Source organism: Lupinus angustifolius, chromosome LG03 (assembly GCF_001865875.1).
Source record: "Lupinus angustifolius cultivar Tanjil chromosome LG03, LupAngTanjil_v1.0, whole genome shotgun sequence".
Taxonomy (NCBI): Eukaryota; Viridiplantae; Streptophyta; class Magnoliopsida; order Fabales; family Fabaceae; genus Lupinus; species Lupinus angustifolius.
In genome coordinates this window covers 26,921,561-26,945,937 of record NC_032011.1, presented here as the reverse complement: position 1 = coordinate 26,945,937, position 24,377 = coordinate 26,921,561, and the positions used below count along the sequence as shown (strand labels likewise).

The following is a 24,377-nucleotide window of genomic DNA, read 5'->3' as shown; positions in this document are numbered from 1 at the left end:
CATGACATGTTTCCCCCTAATCTAAACTTTTATAGCCTAATTGGACATGCAAGCTTGAATGCATTATTATTGTTTTTAGGAAGTCTTCAAGAACCAAGAATGTCATATACATTTAACTACTTTCTTGGAACAAATGGATGCATCTCATCAATGGTATTGGTGCCATATAATTGAAACACTCACAAATACCATGGAGGTATTTTTGTTTGAAATTAAGTTAAAGAAGCAAAGACAATCCATGTTCTCATTTACAAATCCACAATGGCATAGATAAAAAAAAAAGGTGGTAATGGTGCTCCAGCATAGGCTAAAAGACTTAACACTTCCATCTTCTTTTTTAAGTACCTCAACAACTCTAGATTCACAGTATAGTCTGATTGTGAATTTAATGTTTTTTCCTTCGAAGATTAGTTTTATTTTAACTTGTAGGACTATTTTGATTCAAACCTTTCCTATGTAATTCATGTCAACATGTGCATATGTCTATGTATACTTATTCAGAAAGCAAATGACACTCTCTTGATTTGAATGAATGATACCATCAAGGCATGCATATGAAATGCAAACTGTCTTGACTTGAATGAATCCAACAAATAAGCATGCACAATGAAATATATGAATTTAATGTCCTTAAATATATTAATAATTTTCTAGCCTCTGTTGGCTGCTGAAGTTGGCCACCACAAGTTTGTTGGTTGATAGGGTTAGCTAAAATCAGAAAGGCAATGATCTCAAACAATTGTCACTTATAAGCTGGTGGTAATCACTCAACAAATATAAAGATGAAAATACTTTCTCTTCATAATGTCACCATAGCAATATAAGAATCAAGAAGCATACATCAAAGATCCAAGGAGGAACCAATTTCTTAAATGAACATTTATTATAATCAACCTCCACCATCTATTGAATGGTGAAATTTGTATAAATAAAGGAGAACATTTGGCCAAGGCATTCTTCTTAAACTGCTTCTTTCATTTTCACTTCTCTAATCACTCTTGATTGCAAGCTTAAGTGAAGTGAACTTTTGGTTTAGTACCAAGAGCTGGCATGGTTGGGTTGGAAAATGTCCAAGACAGTGACTTTAAGCTTATTAAGAGAGCTGGTTTGACAAGACATATTTTGGAGAAACATTTTCTCAATCATGATGAAAATTTGCATGATATCAAATATATTTACCAGCAAATAAATATTCTAAATATTACAATACATTCATGTTCTACAAACTCCTAGGTTGAACCACAATACCATTACTACTATAGTTAGAATTAAGAGCACCAAAAAAGATCATTCATTTGCACAAGCTAAACACTCAACCTCGACCCATTTTTGCTAGCTTGGAACATCTGCCTATTTCACACTCATGTTTTGCTCATTGGAACTTCCATTAATTGTGGAGTGATATTCACTGCTTACAAAAAGTTGAACTCTTGATTAAACTTTGACTCCCTGGCCTAGGTTGCTATCAGTAGCTATTTGATGATTCTCAGTAACCTTAACATTTCCTTGCTCTTCACACCCCTCAATTTTGTGAGATTGATTTATCATTTGAAATTTCCTTACTTGTATTCTTCACAGTAGAAGTTTCATCTCCTTTATGTAAAGGCAAATTTACGCTCTTATCTTGATTCAAATCTTGTCTACCCTCGTTCGAGTTGCTATGGACTGGAATGCGATGATTGTTAGTAGTACCTGTAGAAGTCTCATCTGCTGCATCGATCTTGTCATTTGTTGTAGGGCTTGGAACTGGAACCTTTAATTCTTCTGTGGCAATCACTTCTTGCTTCAGTGCAACTTTATTGAACACAGAAATAACATGTTTATCCGACTCAGACGATATAGACAAAGCTGCAGGTGAATTCTTCAATGTAGATGAGACAGATTTTACAGTACTAATGGATGGAGCAGGAGATGTGACAACAACAGTTGATTTGGAGGGAACAAGTGCAGGTGCAACACTTGAATCCGTGCGAACATTAGGTAACTTTGGGTTGGAACCCAAAGCAACAGGAACAGTTGACTTTGCCAAAGAACTACTTGTTGCTTGAGCAACCTTAAACTGCACGGCATTTGATGAAGAAACAATCCGTGCACCAGAAGGAACTGCGTTAGCTTTTACTGTAGAATCTGGAGTTAGATTACACTTCACTGTTCTCTCAAGGATTGATTTAGACTTTGCAGGGAAATCAGAAGATCCCAATACAACTTTTTGAGACGGATTCAGAGTTGGAGCTAAGCTACTGCGAACTATTGGAGCTTCAGCAGTATTAGAAGGTTGCGCAGGGCTTTTAATTGATTTGTTAAAACTAGCTGCAACCATTTAAACCAGAAGTTATTCAAATGCTACACATATCCTCATGATGAATTGAGTATAACACCCTCAAACATATTCAAGTGAGTTATAAATAATCCATCTTCCAAAACATTCATGTATCAATATTATCTAGATTTTATACTTTTGTCAACCAATTCGGAATACATTTCTTTTAACTACCAATCAATTAAATTAAAAGACATAGAAAGTTATTACCATTGTCCTATTTTTAAAGACATCTAAAATTCAAAATATACAAATAACAATTAAATAAAACTCAACATATATGATACAATAGTAATGTTCAGTCGGAGGACACATCTAATAGTGGAAAAGTAATATCATCTGATAGAATTGAAAGATTATGAAATCCGCTAAGGTAGTACAAAAATAGTACTGATAGTATTGAGAAATTATTGAAGTTGTAAAAAAGTTTCCAAGAGCATAAAAACATTAAGCAGTACAAAAGTAAAAGAACATGACACATCTATCAAAGTGTTCTCTAAAATTCACTACCTTTGTACAACACAAAAGCACAAGGAAAAAACTGATTTTAACTCAAGGTCCAAGCTATTTGGCTATTCAACTCCTACCATGAATTGCACAAAGTCCACATATAGGATGGTGATGGCAATGTGCTCAGCCATTGTTTCCCACATTGGTGCTTTCATATTACAGCTCACTTAGACATATTAAATGACATACATTAAACTATGCAAAAAATAGTCATACCTAAGAGAAAGAAAATAGCATATTAATTTCTAGTTTGCGAAATCAGTGCTTCAGAACACAACAATAAACAAGGGCATATCATAGCAAGACCAGGTATTGAAGAAAGTTCAATGACTTACATGTGGTCTGCAGAACAAGGCACTAATATATCCACCATAATCAAATGGATTCCGCAATTTCATTAATACTTTCCTAAACTATATTATTGCTATAAAATGGAGAAGAAAATTACCAGGATTGGTTGCTCCAGGGGCATTAAACTTTTTGAATAGCGTATTCGATGGCAAATCAAGGGCACAAGATACTGCGTTATTCATTGCCAGCTGTTCAGCAGTCGAGCGCCGATTTTGTACTGAATTGGTACCTGGATTGGTACTGGCATCTTTCTTCCGTAAATGGGTCCACCTCTGCAAGTATTTCGATAATCCATGACAATAGGTAACTTAAAAAAGTAAATAACAATGAAGATAAATGGAATAATTATTAAACCACATTTAAAAAATATTCATAAAACAATCAGAACCAGAAAATGTATTCACGAGGATTATCTCCTGAATCCCAACCATAGGTTAGTTTTACTATGACCCAAACCATCACACAAGAGTTACCCATCTGAGAAGTTACAAGAAAAATTGGCCACGTAAAACTCCGTTGCTGGGATTTGAACCCAGGAAAAACTGGGTGATACCCAGACATCCTGACCTGACTAGATGACAACGGATTAAAGTAACTATTTTAGTGCCACCAGTCATGATATTCCAATCAAACATAACATCCACAAAAAAGACTAGCACAATGTGTAAGAATATATACTCTTCAATGTAAGTAAGACCATCCATGAAAATTCACATGCACTAAGAAAGAAGCAATAACATGTATAATGGTCACATAATTCTAAAAAAAGAACGGTTGAAAAAACACCTGAGACAATTGTATAGGAGTTCTCTTCATAGTAAAACTGTCTCCTTTTGCCATGGTTTCCCAATTCCCTTCACCCCATCTTTGAACAGCTGCTCGTAGTTGATTGTCCTCTTCCTCTGACCACCTTTTTCTTTTCGAAGCCATGTTGCCACCACCTAATCCCCTGGTTTCTATACCTTCTGTTGATGATACAGTTGGCAGTGGTGTTCTCTGAACAGTAACTGGAAAAATAATGCTCATCCGTTGCATCAAATTGGAGGCCTCTGAACTCTCATTAGGAGTTCTAGATGAAAGGCAAACTGGAACATTTACAGTCAATGGAGCCTCGATCGTAGAGCTACTAGGGGTACTTGACATGCGTGAGGCAATCATTACCTGATGAATAAACAATTCCCAGAAACAAATTGGTCAAAACTGAAGAGCGAGAAATAGCAAAATCGGCTATATAAACAACGAAAATGTTAAGAGATATGTTATTCCACTACATTAGGTGATATACAGGGATCGGCAACTCAACATCACCAAGCTCTATAGACTATAGGAAACCAAACTTTCAATATAAACATTATTAACAAGGTCTTTTTTCATAGTTTTTCCAAACACTTCCTAAGGTCTTCCTCTACACATACTAATCAGACTATCTTTCTTTCATTTGATCCACTTTTCAAAATGGAGCCTCTGCTGGTCTTCTCATGTGAGTAAAACAACTAAGATGAGTTTCTATCATCATTTCCTTTATATGTGCTACACCGACATTCATTAATACACTTAGGAGAGGTTCCAACATTGTCTCCTTTATATTTGCTACTCCAACTTTCATTTCTTGATTTATTGGATACAAAGGTATTACTAATCTCGTCCTTTTCTTCTGCAGTCACTCATCCACCTCTGTTCTCATCACCACTATACATATTTTTTCTCTTGTCGGAACTTCATTGCCTAGAATTCCCAGTACATAGCATCAATAGTCGTATAATTTTTTATGGAAACCACCTTGCAATCAGATATTAATCTGCAAAGGTCCTCCTTTTTCACTATAATTATTAGGCTTCTCACAATCAGAAAGAAATTTAAAATTAAAAGGTGTAGTTCTATAAGGGAGTAAAGGGACATGTTCTATAGAAATGCAAAATTTGGAAAATGCGTAAGGAATACCAGTGTCATTTCATCTTAATACAAGCTGAAGTGCCAAACCATGTGATAATGAAATAAGTAAGATGTAACTAGCAGAGGCATAAACCCTGAGGGTTGAGATAAGTTAATTAGGGCAAATATATTTACCTTCACACATGCCGTAGCCTCCGACGCAGAGTCAGCACTTATGGGTGGTAATGCTTCCATCTCACATTCTAGGTCACTATCATCATCCTGGAAGTAAGACCCAAATAAGTCCGATTATAATAGTACAACTACAGTAGTAGTCCAAGAATCTAAAAACTTGTAGTCGGTAACAAAAATATGGTACAGAAAAGACAATGTGCAAAATTAATTGGAGAATAGCAATTGGAGAGTAAAGATGACAGAATGCAACAAGATATATGGGTGTGACTAAAATAATATAGAGAGAATAGACAAGTTCTATATTTTCTGACAAACCCAATTACATTCACTAGTTAAGTTACTGCTTGATCACTGTTGGTGAATACATTCCACACCAGTATACTGGCCTCTAAAAAAGTATCAAACATAATATGGGTATTAGAATTTCAGCTCATACAAGTTACAACACCTTGAACTTGTGTCTTTTAATATTATTAAATAAATCTTGACTGCATTTAAGACTTCAATAGCATGTAAAATTGAAAGATCTTGCATATTACAATTTATCGAACTTTGTTCTTCATGATCTAGAACCTAATAGAATTTTTAGGCTGCTAGCATAAGTATTAAAGTGTCACAAGCATTTGGATATTAAGTACAAACTCATTTTGTGCTTGACAAAAAAACAAACAACCTTTTAAACTAGTCAAATGAAATAACCAGTAAATTCAACACAAGTATTAGGGCCGAATGCACGAGGCTCCCAGATAGTGTGACCGAGGAAGGATTTGAACATGTGACATCATGATCACTAAGGATCACTCATATCGTTGTGACAAGACTCACCCTCTTTACATCCATCAACGAGGCAACGACCCTACTTGATGTGCAAGTGTTGTGACCACGAATGGTAAAGCAAGACCGACACTACAGTAAGTTCAGCACAAGTACAAAACTAAATGCATAAAATAGTCTTTAGCATATAACTACACCTCTAAAATTCATTTTTGATTTAATGAATTCATTATCTTATACAAAGTGATCACCCTCTACTGAATCAACAGTAGCAGAAAAGAAAAATGAGAAGCTTTCAAACATTCAAGCATAAGGGGGTGCATTTTAGGTTAGTAGTTAGCTTTAATATGAGGAAATTATTGGTTTTTCAACAGAGTTTAAATACCATAAAATAGTTTTACACCAACATCCAATAATATTCTGACAAATCAGTATTTCTCCTACTTCTCTTTATGATTAGTTGCTAAAATAAAGGAAATATGCCAACATATTAGGGGATGCCAGTGTAAAACTACTTCAATTCTCTAACAGTGCATACTACTTTAATTCTTTCTTAAAAGCTCTCACTATGTGAGCATGTATGGTATAGCTTCTTTTCACATATTTCAGAGTTTCTTTGGGGGAAAATCTGTTTCACACATATGGAGCATGTTTAGCATCTAGCTTAAAAGTTAAAAATAAAATATAAAAAAACTAAATGAGCATCTACCAAAGGGAGCTGTTGGACTCTTATTTTTCACTCTCGACTCTTCCCCTCATAACCCCTCAGGTGCACATTTTTCATAATTTAGCATACAACAACAATCAAGCCTTAACTCCACTAGGTGAGGTCAGCTACATGTTCATTGACAAAGCATTGATCTCTGAGCATTTTTCATAATATAACATCTAAACTCCATTTATTAACAGAATCCAATCGAAAAATTTATCGCAAAATCGCTTTTCAACATACATACCCAAACATAAACAAATTCACCTTATAATCTAACTCATACAAAAGTAGTCCTAATTAGCAAAATAAGATACAAACCAGAGGTTCAGCCGCATCGCCGGGGTTTTCAGGCAAAGCATCACAGTAGGCCAAGTGGCGCCAGATCATCTGATATTCTCTGGCATTAGAAATACCAGTGGCGGTTTTCTGCACCAATTCATTCCAATCAATCTTCGAACCAGGATAATGCGCTATTTCCTGAAGCAACGTTAACACTGTCGTTGCATCATACCTTCACACACACAAAACCTCAAATCATGTTAATAATTTCAACACTACAACACAAAATTAAAACAATAAGAGAGAAATAAACCTTTGGATAAGCGTAGCGGCATCTAACTCAGAGAAATAGACCGATTTCTTCTGCTTCTTATTCGGTGTTTGCATAATATGCGAAGAAGAAAAAGTGCAAAATAAAAACCCTAATTCTTAAGCAGGAAAAAAAAGAACGAAAATCAAAATCAGATTCTGTGAATACAGAACAAGATGAAGATGATGATTCGTGTTTGGAGTGAGAAAATGAGATGATGGAATGAAAAAATCAGAGATTAATTGCGGTTTCGAGTTTTATCTTCCATCATTATATACTCTCACATATTAGTCGTTATATCATTTTAGCTTTTCTTTTTGCATTGTTAAATATTTTTCACATGATTTAATTAAGAAAAAAAATGTATATATTAATAGTGTTTGGATTTTATATATTGTTATTGATTTTTTAACAAAAGTAATGTAATTAAATAATTAATTATATATGGACTGTGTATAAATATTTATACTCACCCTACATAAATATTACATTCTTTGATTAATTATTTTATTCCTTTGTAATCAACTGCATTATTCATTTTCTTGTCATTTTAATTTACTATATTTTATCATCATATTTGTCAATTTATTGATTTTCTTCCTTTTATTATTTGATTTTTAGTAAAGAAGTTAGTGGAGATTTTCTGGTGAGATAGAAGAAATGGTGGAGAAATTAAAAAGCATGTGGCACCAACACAAAACCATTTCTCACCAAAAATAAAGAGAAAACTAGTGTGAAGTGTTGGATATTATGAAATGACAAATATATCATTGGTATATAATAATATAAATATATGATAGTGTTCCATTCTTTTGTTATAGGGTATTTTCGTATTTTCAAATATAACATTTTTCTCTCTTACATCTTTCTCTTCTCTTTCCTTTTTCATTTCATTTACGACCAAACAATATAAAAATCTACTTCTTTTATTGTATCTTTCTATTTACTATCTCTAATGTAGTTTTTACCATAATAAAAACTACACTAGAGTTTCTTGGTAACCAAGAAAATAAAATAATTTTGGATGCATAAATTATCATATTTTTAGGATATCATATTTTATTTTAATTTATAGAATGATAAAACTACTTATATAAACATGTATAGCTAATTAGTTGGAATTTAATTGTATAACCTCATGGTTTATGTGTGAAATGTTTGACTTTATTTTTTAATGTTAACTTCTTTATTTTTTATTTCTTAAATAGTATATATTTACAACATTTATTAATACAAGTCTTTCAAATACTCTCATAATTATATTATTTTGGAGTCTAAACCTCTCACATCTCAAATACATTATAAAAAATTATGTAAACATTATTGTTCATCATAGCTGATTTAATCAATAGATTATAAGAGTTTTAATTAATGATAACAACTTAAACTAGAAACCAGAACACCACATAACAAGTATATACTCATTAAATTGAATTGATAAATTATCTACATTTAAAAACATATTGACAAAAGTGTTATATATAATACAATTGCTTATCATAATTGAATTAATGAATAAAAATACCCTTAAAATTAAATTTCAACAGTCTATACAAGCTTTCACATGTTAATTGATTTGAAGCTTTATACCTAAACATTTCTGAATTAAAAATGCATTATGAGGTGAATACAGTGAAGCATTATTTATTTGATATATGGATGCATTCATAAATTAAATATTTATGGTTTTATCTATTTTTAATTTATAGTGATTGGTTCAGGACAAACTCGAAAAATGGAGATTCATGATGCATATGGTAGCTCCATGGATCCCAATAACACTGCTGGCCAACACAACACGACAGTGAGAAGAGAACATTGTCATCAGATTCTGTGTCTTTGACTCTTTTCCCACATACAGAATTGTTTTCCAACTCAGATGCATAAACTTGTATTTTTAACATTCAATTCTTCCCAGTTTTTTTCTTGGGTAGTTATCATATTTACCTTCGGTAGTAATCTTTTTTTGGTTTCCCATAGGTATCCTCGCACTGGAGGTAATCCTGTCCGAGTCGGAAACATTAACAGTGGGGCTAACTCTTTCAACGGACATTTTTCTCATCCACAAGACTCGAACCCGGTACATCTGATAATAACTTTATATTCATAAAGTAGTAAATGCAATATTCAATACCAACAATTGGTATCCACACAATGAATTTAGATCTCTCTCAATATATTGAATAAAAATGAATATGATATATGATAAAAAATCAATTTAGTTTTAGTTCCTTAGTTGTTACTTTTACATTAATTTTAGTGTAAATATAATGATGATATTTAGCTTAATCATACTCATTATCTCTCATATTTAAAATATTATACTCAACTTTAATGCACGATTACACCCTACAATGTGTTCATAAATATAAATAAGGGTTTTTATCAAAAGCAAGTTTACATTTTTCAGCTTGCAATATTTGACTTCAGAGACTAAGCCTTCATTTGGAAGGGTAAAAATAGAAGAAAAAGAAAGTGAGAGGAGAGAAGTTGAGGAGAAATATCTTCTTTCTCTCATTTGGTTTAGGAGAGAGTTTGAGGGAGGAGAGAAAAAAAGAAGAGGGTCCCACAAAATCTCTTTCTCCTCCCAAGTGAAGAGAAAATGAGAGGAGAAGAGAGACTCCGATCTATTGTCCCAAACTATGTCTCGAACCATGTCCTGCACCAATAATATTGAAACAAAAAATAAAAAATAATGAATATTTATTTATTTTAATTGACATAAAATATTTTTATTGATGTTCGGCATGATTTGAAACATAATTCGGAACAACAAATCTTTATCCAGTGAAGAATGGGGGAGAAAAATCAATTATTTCTCTTCTTTTTTTATACAACCAAACAACACTAAAATCCATTCTATTTCTCATATCTTTCTCATCTATTTCTTTCTTTTCACTCTTTTTCTCACATATTTCTTTCTTCTTATTTTCTTCGCCCAACCAAACGAAGCATAAAGCATTGTATGGTTTGAAGGACGGATCGGGATCCTTTGTCCTAAAAAGACCCTTTCCCCGTGTCTCTACCCAATGGAGTAACACCAAATAATATTAAAAAAATAAATTTATGTTTTTATTTTTATTTTTCCAATAAAATGAGACATTTTGATTGGTTTGAGACACAAATAGGAACACAAATGGGGACGGAAGATCTTCATTCTTTTGAAGCACTCTCCTCTTCTAGCTTGGTTTGAAAAAGTAGAACATACTCTATGCACTTTTGGGTTTGTAGTTAGTAAATGTTAAATGTTTTTTGTGTTTCTATCCAATCAAATTATATAAAGTACTATAATTATGCTTTTATGACTTTTCTACTTAATTGAATTTCATATTTTAATTAGTTCGAGATACAAATGATAATACAAATAGGACCAAGAAATCTTCATTCCTAATTGTTACCCATCTCTCCTTGCTAAAGCTAATAGGCAATGATGTCTTTATGCACTTGTATGAATTACCTAACAATATAAACTGAAAGTTAGTGTAACCATATTCAATTCAATATACAATCATTATTCAATCGTTTTATTCTCGCTCTCTCTCAAACTTAACAGTTACTTTTCATTTCATTTTCTCTTGCTTTTTCTCATTTTTTCAGTAACCAAACACTAAATCTCCCCAGTTCTAAACCAATGATAACAGAAAAAACACAAACAATACTCCATTGTTTTTAATCGATATAACATATTTTCATTGATTTTAGACATGTTTTGATACATACTTTGAGAGAGCAAATTGTTCTCAAACAATACTCCATTCTTCTACTATCTTATCTTTCAGCTGATTAAGTTCTTTCTCAGGCAAAGAAACTGTTACAATCCTTCCATTACTACCACCACCATTATCTTCAGGTGGTGGTGGAAGCACCAAAACCACTCCTTCATCACCCACACCACGAAATGTACAATTAGCCATAATTGGTTTATGCCCATTCAGCTTCACCCCATAAATTTCAGCTTCTTCCAAGTCTACAAATGTTAAGTTTGATCCATAAACTATAAAATCTTCTTTCCCTTCATCACTTTCTACTAGCTTTTTCATTATATGGTTCTCAACCATCTTTTTCTCAGCAATGAGCCTAGCCAAATCTGATATATCTGATGCCAAATCTGCTTCAAATTTGCTTAACACCAACCCATTGTTAGGGCATTCATTTTCTTCACGATTAGAGATATTACTTGTACATATTGTCACAAACTTGGGTCCAAATTCTCCCCTTATGTGTGCTATATATTTCAATAGCATTGCTGAAATAACTTCAAAATAAGAGGTTTTGGTCTTGGTCTTGGTCTTGGTAGTGTAACCAAATGTTGATTTAGGTGTTACCAAATGTTGAAGTTGTTTGAAAGTGAAGTGAAAAGAGTGTGTGGCTACATCATTGTCATTAGCACCAAGCCAATATTCACCAATAACTCTAGCTTTTTTAATGGAAATGGGATTCTCAAAAGTGGAATTTTGTGGAAATTGAGGTTCACTGAGAATTGGGTTGTGAAGAGATTTTGGTGGCATGTGACCAGAAAGAATGTGACTCCATTTGGTGATGAAGTTGAAAGCTGAAAATGCATCTCCAAGTACATGAGCCCAGCTTAGTCCTATGGATAGTCCTCCACATTTGAACCAAGTGAACTGAAAATGCATATATTTTGTTAACAATCTATATATATTTGTATATGAAAAGTGTAGTATTTATACGTTAACAATGTAAAATAATTATTCATAGTGAATATAACATTTATCATTTATTTATATTATATATATTTAAAGTCAATGAAAATTATACATGAATGATGTAGTGATAAATCTCTTATTATGTTAGTACATACATCATTTTCTCTATGATGAAAAGATTGGAGAATCAATCACATACGAACAAACATAAGAAATAAACGACAATAAAACAATTTGTTACATGATTAGTATTTCATTCATGCGGTAATCATTATTTTTTCTTAAATAAAATTAATATAAATGAACTTGGATAAAAACATTACTCTTATAATAACATATGTAAGTAGTACCAATATAATATTTAAACACTTCAAAGTTAATTTATCGCTTCTTTACCCACACGTGAGCATGCAGTGATTAATATCTGAAGTTGCTCAACTTTTATCGAGGATCGAAATATTTTGTATAAAAAGCTTTATTTTATTGATTTTCTTATAAAAGATAGATAAATATTATTACCGGAAAAAATATCAAATATATCTATAAGGACGGTGTTATAAATAATTTGAAGCCCGAAATATGAAGTACGAAAACTGAATTGACCAGTTACCTAATAAGAAAATTAATGCATGTCCTAGCATAGTTCATGGAAGGTGACTGACACAAAAACCAATGGTATAAGGAAACTAACATGTGTTTCTGTCAAATTTTGGCATTCATTTTCGGTGTTTAAATATTTATGATTAGTATTTATAAATATTAAATGAAACACTACAAGGCCCGTACATCAATAAATCCACCGTCTAATTAAAGAGTTGGACTCTCAACACTACTTTGAATCCTAATAATGTCTATAAAAAAATTAATATTTATAAATATTATTTTTGTATATAAATTCTATCATATGAATTTTAATCAGAAAGAAAATATTGCTTTGAGATATCAATTTCAATATTTTATTTTTGATGTCGTCGATCATTCAATTTGAAGATCAACTGAATCATCTCTAAATTATGTATAACTTTTATTAAAATGGGAAATGTGAGTGCATAATATTTATTTGATTGAGTTATTTGTCTTATCTTAACTACTATGATTTTATAACTATTTCAAGAAGATCATTTTTAGAAATGAAGACAATCAAAACAAGATTTCAAAATGATAAAAAATAATACTTTAAATAAATGCATAATTTTTTCTATATATATTTAGTTGCTAATTAACAATCAATATGTTATTTTGAAACTTTAAAATATATATTTTTTATATTATTGTTATACAATTAATTTTAATTATAAATTGTAATTAAATATTGTTGCTCCCTCTAAATTTTATATTAACATCGCCCCTGCTTTCTAGTATAAAAAATGTTATATTTTTGTCTTTTTATAATATTGATATATAGTTAACTAAAAAGATAATGAGTAGTATATGATTATGATTATCATAAAGGGATAAATAATAAATTAAAAATACTTACATAAATTAAAGACAAATACATATATATTACCATTCTTAATCTATTCAAACAACTTTGAAAACAATTAAAAAATGATTTTAACTGCATGAAGAGATTATTCTAATGTCAAGTCCTCCACTTAATAGACATTAAATTTGTTGAAGTCCTAACAGTATTGCTATCGATCATAGTGATATATGTCAGGATTCACCATTATAACATGCCCCACTTTGGTACTATATATCATACATCTCAACCAATACATTTCAGAATCTTAAATGTCAAATTTTAGAGCTTAGACTTAGAATTTCACATCTAACTTAATAAGAATCTTAACTATTTACAGCAAACAATTATATCACGTACACAGACAACGTATGTGATCTACATTGATTTGTCTTTCTTATATTGGAAAATAATATCCCATCCATAGAAAAAATACATGGTCATAAGTTAAAAATTTTAAAAATTAGAAGTATGTATTATTTAATTAGTTTGATGTAATTTTGGTTTTTTTCTACTATCAAATATATCTTTGTCCTATGGGTAAAAAATTAATTTCTTTCAAGATGTATGGTTCTCCCTCCCAACAAATATCGCTATCAGGAACTGAACTTTGGACATTTTGATCTTTCTGAGGATCTAACAGGACCTTACACCATAAATCAACTATTTTCGTTCATGAATGGGCTAAAATATTCCATAACCAATAGTAAAAATGACATATTTAATAATTAGAGCAAGGCAGGGTTAGAATGGACAGAGATCACCTGTCCTATTTTCTTGTTACGGTCTAATGAAAAAGTGACACTTCATTAAAAAGAAAAATTCTAAAAATATAAAATAACATATTTGTATTACTTGGAGAAATCTTACTAGCTAGGAATATGAGAACATACTCATTTTGAGACAGATGATCTCTATTCCGCTAGAATGGCCTTGTTACTGCAATGTTATTTTGTGCTCATTTGTTAGTAGCATCTATTCTGATACCATTTATTAGTTTGTCTTTACTTTGGAATTTGATCTACAAACTATCTTTTTTATTGAGTTTTTTTATAAATTAAAACCAACCTTGCAAAAGTTTTTTTTTCTATTTTATAAAAATGTAGGACCATGCATGATGAAAGTAATAACGATATAGAATTGTGACAATATGTGTATATTCAAAATTGGCATCATACCTTAACAAAAACAAGAGGGGAGAAACTAACATCAGGGCCAAGCACGTGATCATGGACCATCCCATCAACAGAATACGACCCATTTTCATGGAACCATTCCTTTAAGGTTTTGTCAGAATAAGCCTCAGCAATTCTAACCCCAGCATCATTGCACTTGATAAAAGGTCGTCCGGCTTCGGATCTCCTGATCCGACCCGACACATGAGAATACGTATCAAGCAACATGAACATAGGTTTCTTGAAGTCAGAGATAGTGAGGCCTTGAACCGCTTCGGATGCGAAGAAATAAACGGGGCGTATGTAATGGAGCTTCATGAGAAGGTCCATGTAGGTGAGTTGAAACTCACAATTTTGGTCTCGTCGAGGTGTGGCTGGAACCACAGTTGAAATTCTTGAGGTATGAGAAGTGGTTTCCAAATCAGGTATTGAACCCATTTACTAGGTAGGATTAGAGAGAGTGTGTGTATGTGAGTTTGTGAAGGAAGTGTATTGGTTGGGAAGGGCATGTATAGTTACATTTATAGGGAAGCATTGGATGGCAAACTAACTTGGCTGCATTATCATGTTCCTTCTTATTACATCTCTTTCATGATATGAAGAGGGATTAATATTCCAAATCCATATCTCCACCGATTAAAAATTGACACATAGATAATTATATAAAAATTTAAAACAAAATGTTATATTTTTATATTACTTGTTCAAAGCTGATCAGACCAAAGATCTGCATCTTCATGTATATAATGAGAAAAGAAAAATTAGATGAGAGTGAGAGGAAACATGTAAACTTTCAGTCTCGTATAATTTTGACTTTCTTACCGGATGCATCCGTACAAATTTTTTATATTTCTATAGACAGAAAAATGTTTATAGTCAGTGACGTGCTACATGCATCTTAGGCCTAATTTTTTTTTTTTAAATGTGTATATTGCTAACAATTTTACAAGTTTAAAATATTTACTTTTTTATTTACATGTTTCATGGAGTTATGCTAAATAATTTTATACTATTGTGAATATGTAACTTAAAAAATTTCATGATCGATTCTCCAAAACAAATACTCAATTGATTCTTTTTATATTTTATTTGAGTCTAACCAATATGTTATGTGATTTTGATAAGACAAAAATGATCGAATTTGCAAAGTTTTATCCATGTGTTTTTTGTTTAATTAATTTGGTGATATTCGATAACCATAAAAGTAGTGTTTGAGTTTGCCCATAAAAGTTCATAATACTAATTTCACTGCCCATATATTTTATACTATAAAAAAGTAATGTTTGACTTCTATACATTATTATTATATCATTCACCATTCACCATTCATATTTAATTATTATTATTGATTTTTCAAAAAAGTAATAAAAATAAACGACGAATAATATAATAATTGTGTATAAATTTTTATATTTCTTCTATCTTATTATATATGTATTCAAAAATACAAAAAAAAATATAGAGAGAAGGTTATATCAAAATTTATTGTGTTTTTTAATAAGAGGTTTAATTGTGGGAACCACCTACTTTTGTTTACATATCTCTCTTTTCTTAATCATTCCTTCATCCTACTTTCACTTAGTCCCAATTACATCCTCTTCCTTCCAAATCAGGATTGAACCAAATTAGGTAGGTCTAATGGGGATGGAGATTACATGTCCCACTTTTTTGTGTTTAATTGTGTCTCAACCCAATGGGAAATTGCCATCTACTTAAAAAGAAAAATTATAAAATGATAAAATAACTTTTTTATGCTAGTTGATAGTGTTTGATTGGCTTGATACATGAGGATGTAGTTTTTTAGGGACAGAATATCCTCATTCGTCTCATAGGCCATGGTTTTTTTCCTTTCCTCCCTTAACCAAATAATGGAAACATCCTTTTCCTTTCACATTCTTTCCCTTTTCATTACTTCAACCATACATAGTATTAAACTTCAGAAACTATAAAACTCATAGATGACCAAATTTAACCATGTTTTGGGGAAGGTTAGATTTTATTATAAACCATCAAGGTCAGCTCCAGAAATAGATTTCACTTGTTCCTTTCTTTATATCAAAATTTAATTAAAAATAAAAATTGCAAAAACAGAAAATATTTTTTTTATATTACTTAGTAGAATGTAATTAGTTTCTATTTTTTTGCCATAATTAGATCATGATGAGGAGCATCTTGATTCTATCAATAGGATAAGTTGATGCTAAAGTTAATATATGGGCATTGAAGTGAGCATCATGAACTAAGCTGAAAATTATGTAATGTTTATGTTAAAGAGATTAATCTAAAATTAACTTTATTTTAAGAGATCAAATGTTCTAATCCTGAAAATATGTAATGTCCGTTAAGGTAGCATATGTGTGCACTCTCAGTGATGGCTCATACAAAGAAGAATCCATGAAGGATCTTTTCTTAAGTATTGGGAGTAGTGTCCACGACCGCAATTGTGGTCATAATAATATGGTTCCGAGTCTCTTTAATGGTACCTTAATCATAATTGTAACCATTTTTTCCCATAATTATGGTAAATTTAACATAAGTGCAATTGTGGCCACAATCACAATTTACGTCATTGACAAGAACTTTACAATCAGATCTATAAGATGTGATATCTAACATGTTAAGAACTTCAGAAATTTGAGAAATGGGAAGATCATTGTAATTTGTATGAAAGATCATGGTAATGAGTTGGTTGTTTCTTATGAGAATGAGATTGTTACAAAATAAATTATCAGAATTAAGTTATTTAAAAATTAAGTTATATTATCACAATTTTCAATCAGTTCATTTCTTATGGCATATATGAAACATTTCCTTCCAAATATGTTGCCATATTGTGGGAAAAGGTATTATGAAGTGCATTCTTGTGATTATGTTGATTAAACACAAATTATCTATGCCAAAATAATTATATCTCTCTATTCTCAATCAATCAAATATTAACATGTGTAATATTGTTAACTTAAAAAATAATTTAATATTTATTGATACATATTTATCAAAATCTTATAAGTGATAATGAGTTTGGCATAAGAAAATGATAGAAAATCTCAATTCGTGTTGATTTGTCATCACTAAATGACATATTCATGATTTTGATTTCCAAATATAAGAGATAAGCTTCATATCTTCATCTAATGTATACTTAGGGTTAGAAACGAGGCGAATAAAAGTTCAGTGTGATAAAGATTTGTTTTGGTTGAAATTCAACTCAAATTCGAAACTAGCTATGTTTCCACCTTGGATTCACCTCGAATGAAGTTGGTGAACCGTTTAAATTTAAGACATTGATGGTTATTTGTTATATACAAATTTAAAGATGTTTTATATATAAAAGTAAAATATGTTGTAACTTCCACCACAGTGTAATTTCTGCTTCCTATTTTGCCATTCATATTATTTATTTTTACAAAAAAAATATATAATCTTAATTAACAACCACCAACACATTAATTAATCACATCTCTCACCTTAAACTAAACATTATCATAAACACACAAAAACTATAATATAAAGTATACCAATAATATTTCTAATTACAAAAAACAAAATATATAAAATTTAAATACATAGTACCAAGCAATATTGACCGACAGACACGAAGTGCATGTACACACTAGTATGTATAAAAATGTATACATATTTGTACTCATTCATCTCATGAACTTAACGAATCGACCTGTATTTGGTTCAAGTTCGAATTATTTGTTTAAAGATTTTAATTTCTAGCTCAAGTTTAACTTTTTAACTTATAAATCAAATTTATTGAAATAAAAATAGTATAAGAGATTCAAACATGGAATTGATAAAGAGTTATTAATAACCTTTATATACCCAATGAGTTTTGGATGATGTTAGTATAATTTGGGAACCTCTTTCAACAATAGCTTATATTTTTGTGTATCAGTTATTAAATTAGTAAAGCAAATAGCGTAGACAATATACAACACTTAGCAACCTGTAGTCTACTGATATATTACGTACCAATTAAAAATTAGTAGAATATATTTATCCTCCAGATTATGGTTGGTTTAGTAATATAAAATTATATTAGATATTTAGGATAATCAAATAGTCAATAATTTGATTTTTAAGAACAATATTTATTGGGAGAACAATCATATCATCTAAAAGAGATTAATCATTATTCACAGGGTAATGTGATATTAAATAAATAAAAAATTAGGGCAGGACCGTTGGTATCTTGGGCCCCTTGTAATTAAATATACCTCGTGTATGTTTGTGTCTGGGTGCAACATTTCCACAGTTTATACCAGATCTTATGCATGTTCATAGGGATGAGGATTTGTTGTCCCCAACCACGTCCTCGACCAATCACAATGAAACAAAATTAATAAAGTTATGAATATTTAATTTTTTAACTGACGTGACATAATAAGATTGGTCTGTATTGTGTTTAGAAGAGAAGATGAATGTGTAATGAATATTCCTTTTTTGATTAATTATGAAAGTTACAATAAGGATTCCTTATATACACAATGACTTGTTAGCCAAGTAACTCAACAAACTAACTAACTATCATAACAAACTAAAAGCACATGCTCAAAATAATTAAGCATGTGTTAATTGTGTGATTAGGAAAACTCTACTGCAACCATCTTTCATTGCTTAAGCAACTCTGCTGATGTATGTGATGCAAGAAGCCTAAATTCTGTTCTGATGCATGTAGTCCATGGAGCCAAACACTGATGCATATTTCTGACCAAGGCCACAGGGCCACAGGGCGCCTGGTGCATGATCTGATGCACATCTCTGACCGAGCCAGGGCGCCTGGTGCATGATCTGATGCACATCTCTTGACCGAGCCTATAGTGCGCCTGTGCCTGGTGCACGCTTCCTGAACAAGCCTCCAAGGCTCCTGGTGCAAGCTTCTGACCGAGGCATCTCTGCACCTGATGCATCTAGACAAGCCTTTAGCACCTTCATTCATGGCCTGCAATTACTAAAAGGAATTCAACCAGTAAATGGTTCACATGAACATAAGAGTGTAGGCAATTTAAGTAATGTAATTTAACAGTCTGAGACAGAGTTTGAGACAGCAGATCATTGTCTTATTTATAGTTAATTCACTTCCTGCCACAAACAAAACTAAACAGCAGGTACTATCTACTAACTAATCCTAAATGATCCCACATTGAAGCACATGATATGCTAACCATTACTCCATGACCCCCTTCCCTTCCCCACCTGCACCAAAGACCCAAACCAATGGGAACACATTTTTTATCTGATTGATTGAAAAATATATATTTAACTTAAAAGTTTAATAATTTAGTATTTCCTGATCAACCAAATCAAGTAATACATGTAGTGATACACTTTATGTGAGAGAAGATGTGCTCCCCTACCAATTACAGCTCCTACAATTGAGTTTTGATTTTAATTTCCATGCTGAATATTATATCTAAATGCATATTTATCCCTTATATTCTTAATAGATAACATTCAATAATTAAAATTAGATATTTAAGATTTTAGTTACATTTCTAATATTCTTATTGGTTTGAATCACAACGTTCATTCTTCCTACAAAATATTTGACATAAATAAATTATGAGAGATTAGTGATCAAGACCCTAATATAATTAATATTGATCTGTCATTTTTATAGGACTCTTTTAGAAATTTTGTTTTAGCCCTATTTTTAGAAAATTATAGAAATAAATGAATGGAGCCACGAAATTTAACTCTACTTAATATTCATTGTCACTTTTCACCAAATACTCAAATTTTAAGTAAGGCTTCGATTCAAAATTCTCTTAATCTAGAGATGATAACGTTAAGAAAGATGTATATTTTTTCAAAAGCATATCAGCTGGTAGTCAATACTAACTAATCTTTTAGGATAATTAAAATGCAAGAAATCGATTCCTGAAAACGACATTTGTTGATATAGATAGTCACATACCCTCAAAAAGTATTAGTTTTTTTATCCAAAAAAAAGGTGAGAGGTGTACTAACTAATCTCATGTGAGTCATGGGGAGATTATTGAAGTGTATTATATCTCTTTCACTATATTCTATTTTCATACCTATAGGAACCTCTAGTCACATTTTTGAAGAAATTAAACAAAAAATGTTGCAGATATTTTGAAATTAATTATAGTAGTTAGGCGTGAGTAGTAGCCAGTGGGGACGCAGGCACGCACCAAACCCTCTATTCAATAATTAATTCATTCTTGATTCAGGTGCATGTGAATATTTTTCAAAGGCTTACTTGAGTTGATCCTAAAGTTTTGTTTGGGAATTAGGAGGGAAAGGGAAGGAGATGGATCAACGGGTTCGGAAGGAGAAGGAAGGGAAAGGAAAAAGAAAGAAATTATCTCTTGTTTGGGAGTATAAAATTTAGAAGAGAGAAACTAAACTAATGATAATGTAAGAATATTTTTTTATTTTCCATTAAAAATGTAATTAAAAATGAGAAATGGACAATAATATATAATTATATATTATTGCTAAACATATTTAGTTATTTTGACATTTTATCTCAAAAAATCTTTCGAATTGGAGGAAGTTTAAAAATAGACATATGAAGGGTTTTAGAGAAATTAAGAAACCCTCCAAAAACTCTTCACTCCTTGATCCAACTCTCAAACAAGGGGAATGTTTTTCAAAGTCATTTATTTCATTCCCTTCAACACCAAAACTACACTTCCAAACAAGGCCTAACAGTTTAAAAAAAAAAAGTAACGTTATGTTTGCGTCTATATAAGAGATGAGACATTGTTAGAGACAAATATATTTGTATGGCATATCACTTTGTAATATACTATTATATTGAATCCTCATATAAATTTTTATTCTCATAGGCAAATGACATATATCATAAAAGATGAGGGATCTATTTACACTCAAAATTAACTTACTCTAGTTATATTCAATCTTGATTTTTTTTTAATTTAATGGATCAAATGTGTTAAACTTAAATGTCAATTATGATTCATCTTTTTCTCTCTCATCATTTATTTCAACCACTCATTTGATCTGTTATATTTAAAAAACTCAATGGTTGAAATTGAATATAACTAGTGTAACTTAATTTACATATAAACAAATATCTTCCCATCATAAATAATATTTTATTTATTAATAATTAATTTATAAGATAAATGTTACTTTTTATAGTATGATAATTTGTTCAAAAATTTTGTAGGTGAATATATAATATCAATTGACACTTGTTACTTTATTATAAAGCTTTTCCACAGGACAATATATCAGAAAATATAAAATATGAAATTAATGTATACATTTAATTTATGTATATTTTTTGACAAATGAAAAATAAGTGGTACATATGACAATAAATGTGGCTCCATTTGGTGTTGTATTTATATTCATAAAAATCATTGTGCAAATTATCTTATACCATAAGATAATATCATACCCAACTTATAAATTACTGATTAATAAACAATATATGCTATTCTTATATAGTGGCGGAAATAGAAGTGTCTGAAAAATAAAGCCTTAGCCATAATATATCATTTTAAGAATAATGATATATCTTCTTACAAAATATTTATTAAATTTATTCATTTATCATGCATAACCATAAAGATAATATCTCATATGAATATATATCACATATATTAATGCCACCCATTGCAATAAAGATAATATCTGATATGAATATCACACATATATTAAAACCACCATATTTCAAATAAATCAATGATGAATGATGAAAAATGTCATAGTACTGATGTATTTTCTAATGAATCATTCTACACACAAGTAAATAACATATATTATTTCTAAACTAATTGTTAATAAATATGGAAAAGAAATAAGATAAATATAATAGTTGATTATTGAGATTTAATTAAATAATTAATATTGTATCAGTACTTTAGAATGTTATTACCTTGTAAGATGATGAAACTTTATGGTCTATATTATTTTAGAATTTCGTTATTATCTTTAAACAATGTTTTATTTATTTATTAAAGACAAAATATAGTGTAACTATAAGTAGTTTTCACTTTCTTGTTTTACCATTAACACTTTTAAATTTATACAAAAAATATACAATTATATATAATTACCACCAACATATTAATCACCTTTTCGTCTTAAATTAAACATCTATAAACTATTTAATAAAGGGAAAACACAATATAACTTCTATGAAGTTGTTTATGTTTCCCTATTTCATATTTTATAACTTCTAATTTCATATTTATATATATTTATATACTAATAAACATTAAATAACTAGTGATAAAATATTTTATATAAATTTCTATTCTAATACTAATAGAAATGATAAATATTTTATATTTCCCTACTTTATCTTTTACATCTTCTTAAATATCTATCTTGAAATAACTTCCATCATGGTGTAATTTTCATTTCCTATATTGCCCTTAACATTATTTAATTTTTACAAAAAAACTATATAATCCTAAACAACTACCACCAATACATTAATTAACCACATATCTCACCTTAAATTAAACATTATCATAAATACAAAAAAAATATCATATATAAAAATTAAATATGTAGTATCACACAATATTCGCCGGCATGCACGAAGTGTCTGTACACACTAGTTAATTGATAAAGGGGAAACATAAAATAACTACACATAGAGTATTTTATGTTTCTATATTTTATAACTTCTAATTTCATGTTTATCTATACTAATAAAATATGTACTTTGTGTTAATTTAATATGTGTATTTTGTGTTAATTTAGTCTCCACCAACATTTGAGTGTACATAAAAATGATAAACTTTAATTTGTTCATAAAATTAACTTTTTTGCTTTATGATTTGTACTTACATTAGCCCACTTTGTTATACCTATTATTTCATATCTCTAGGTTAATGTAACATCCCTGTTTCATAGTAATATTTATATTCAATTGTATGAAGTTGTTTCTAAGCCATGTTGTATCTCAATTTAAATAATATCCATATTCTGACAAAAATTCTATATTTTAGGTATAGTTCAACAACAATATGTACACTACAAAAATTTAGACTATAATGTCATATATTTTAAGATTACGGCAGACCCTATAGTGTTAATAAATGTATATTATATTATATTAATTTAAAAAAAGTCGGAGGTTAAATTGTACATAATGTTTAGTCAGAAAATAAGTAACTGTCCACCAACATAAAATCATAATAAGTGTCACTCACTTTCCCAATATTTCCTAATTCTATTAACTTACACTAAAACTGCAAAACCTATAGAAAACTAACATATTTCTCACCTAGTATGTGAAATTCTTTTACCCTAACCCACATCCTTTTCAATGATGAAAAGTAACCATTTAGTTAAGTACTTAACCATGACCTCTTGGTTTTTGTGTATTTTAATTTATCCAAAATCTTTTATATAAATTTTGTAATAGTATTCTAATTTATCATTGTTGCTCTAGAAGATGGTGTGACAAGGAGAACATTCTAAAACAAAGCAAATGTTATGGGTTTTGCTTTTTTTTTCATAAAGTATTTAACTTTATTATTTATTGAATTATTTTGTTTTATTTCCTCCTCAACTAATTGTGAGAAAACTTGTATTCTTGGGAAGATGCTGCAACACTTGAACAAATAGATGATTGATGAATATGCACGTAAAAACCTCCCAAGCGTGTGTTACCACACTAACCTTTAGGTTCGATTCGCCCCCACCAATTTAAGTATATTGGATGCAAATGGAATGAACAGCGAATCCCCTTCAGGATACTTTGGAAAACCTTGATATGTTTTG

The 24,377-nt window shown here is 30.3% G+C and overlaps 2 protein-coding genes across 2 annotated transcripts; both read right to left on the bottom strand.

The window, feature by feature from the left end:
* LOC109344255 lies at positions 1,140 to 7,630 on the bottom strand. Its single transcript, XM_019582949.1, has 6 exons — positions 7,327 to 7,630; positions 7,053 to 7,245; positions 5,249 to 5,335; positions 3,968 to 4,342; positions 3,279 to 3,453; positions 1,140 to 2,310 (listed from the first exon to the last, which is right to left on the bottom strand). Exons 1-6 carry the CDS (start codon positions 7,398 to 7,400, stop codon positions 1,523 to 1,525), a joined length of 1,692 nt encoding a protein of 563 aa, XP_019438494.1. The 5' UTR covers positions 7,401 to 7,630; the 3' UTR covers positions 1,140 to 1,522.
* Positions 11,044 to 15,126, bottom strand: LOC109344254 (protein ECERIFERUM 1-like). The gene is made up of 3 exons (XM_019582948.1): positions 14,634 to 15,126; positions 11,637 to 11,948; positions 11,044 to 11,600 (listed from the first exon to the last, which is right to left on the bottom strand). The coding sequence occupies exons 1-3, from the start codon at positions 15,066 to 15,068 to the stop codon at positions 11,064 to 11,066; spliced, it is 1,284 nt and encodes a 427-aa protein (XP_019438493.1). The 5' UTR covers positions 15,069 to 15,126; the 3' UTR covers positions 11,044 to 11,063.

Coding starts and splice junctions, on each gene's coding strand:
- LOC109344254 (XM_019582948.1), bottom strand. CDS start 15,068: ATGGGTTCAATACCTGATTTGGAAACCACTTCTCATACCTCAAGAATT. Junction 11,949..14,633: donor CCCCTCTTGTTTTTGTTAAG/GTATGATGCCAA, acceptor ATGCATTTTCAG/TTCACTTGGTTCAAATGTGG. Junction 11,601..11,636: donor AACATTTGGTAACACCTAAA/TCAACATTTGGT, acceptor ACCAAGACCAAG/ACCAAAACCTCTTATTTTGA.
- LOC109344255 (XM_019582949.1), bottom strand. CDS start 7,400: ATGCAAACACCGAATAAGAAGCAGAAGAAATCGGTCTATTTCTCTGAG. Junction 7,246..7,326: donor GCCGCTACGCTTATCCAAAG/GTTTATTTCTCT, acceptor GTGTGTGTGAAG/GTATGATGCAACGACAGTGT. Junction 4,343..5,248: donor AGGCTACGGCATGTGTGAAG/GTAAATATATTT, acceptor TTTATTCATCAG/GTAATGATTGCCTCACGCAT.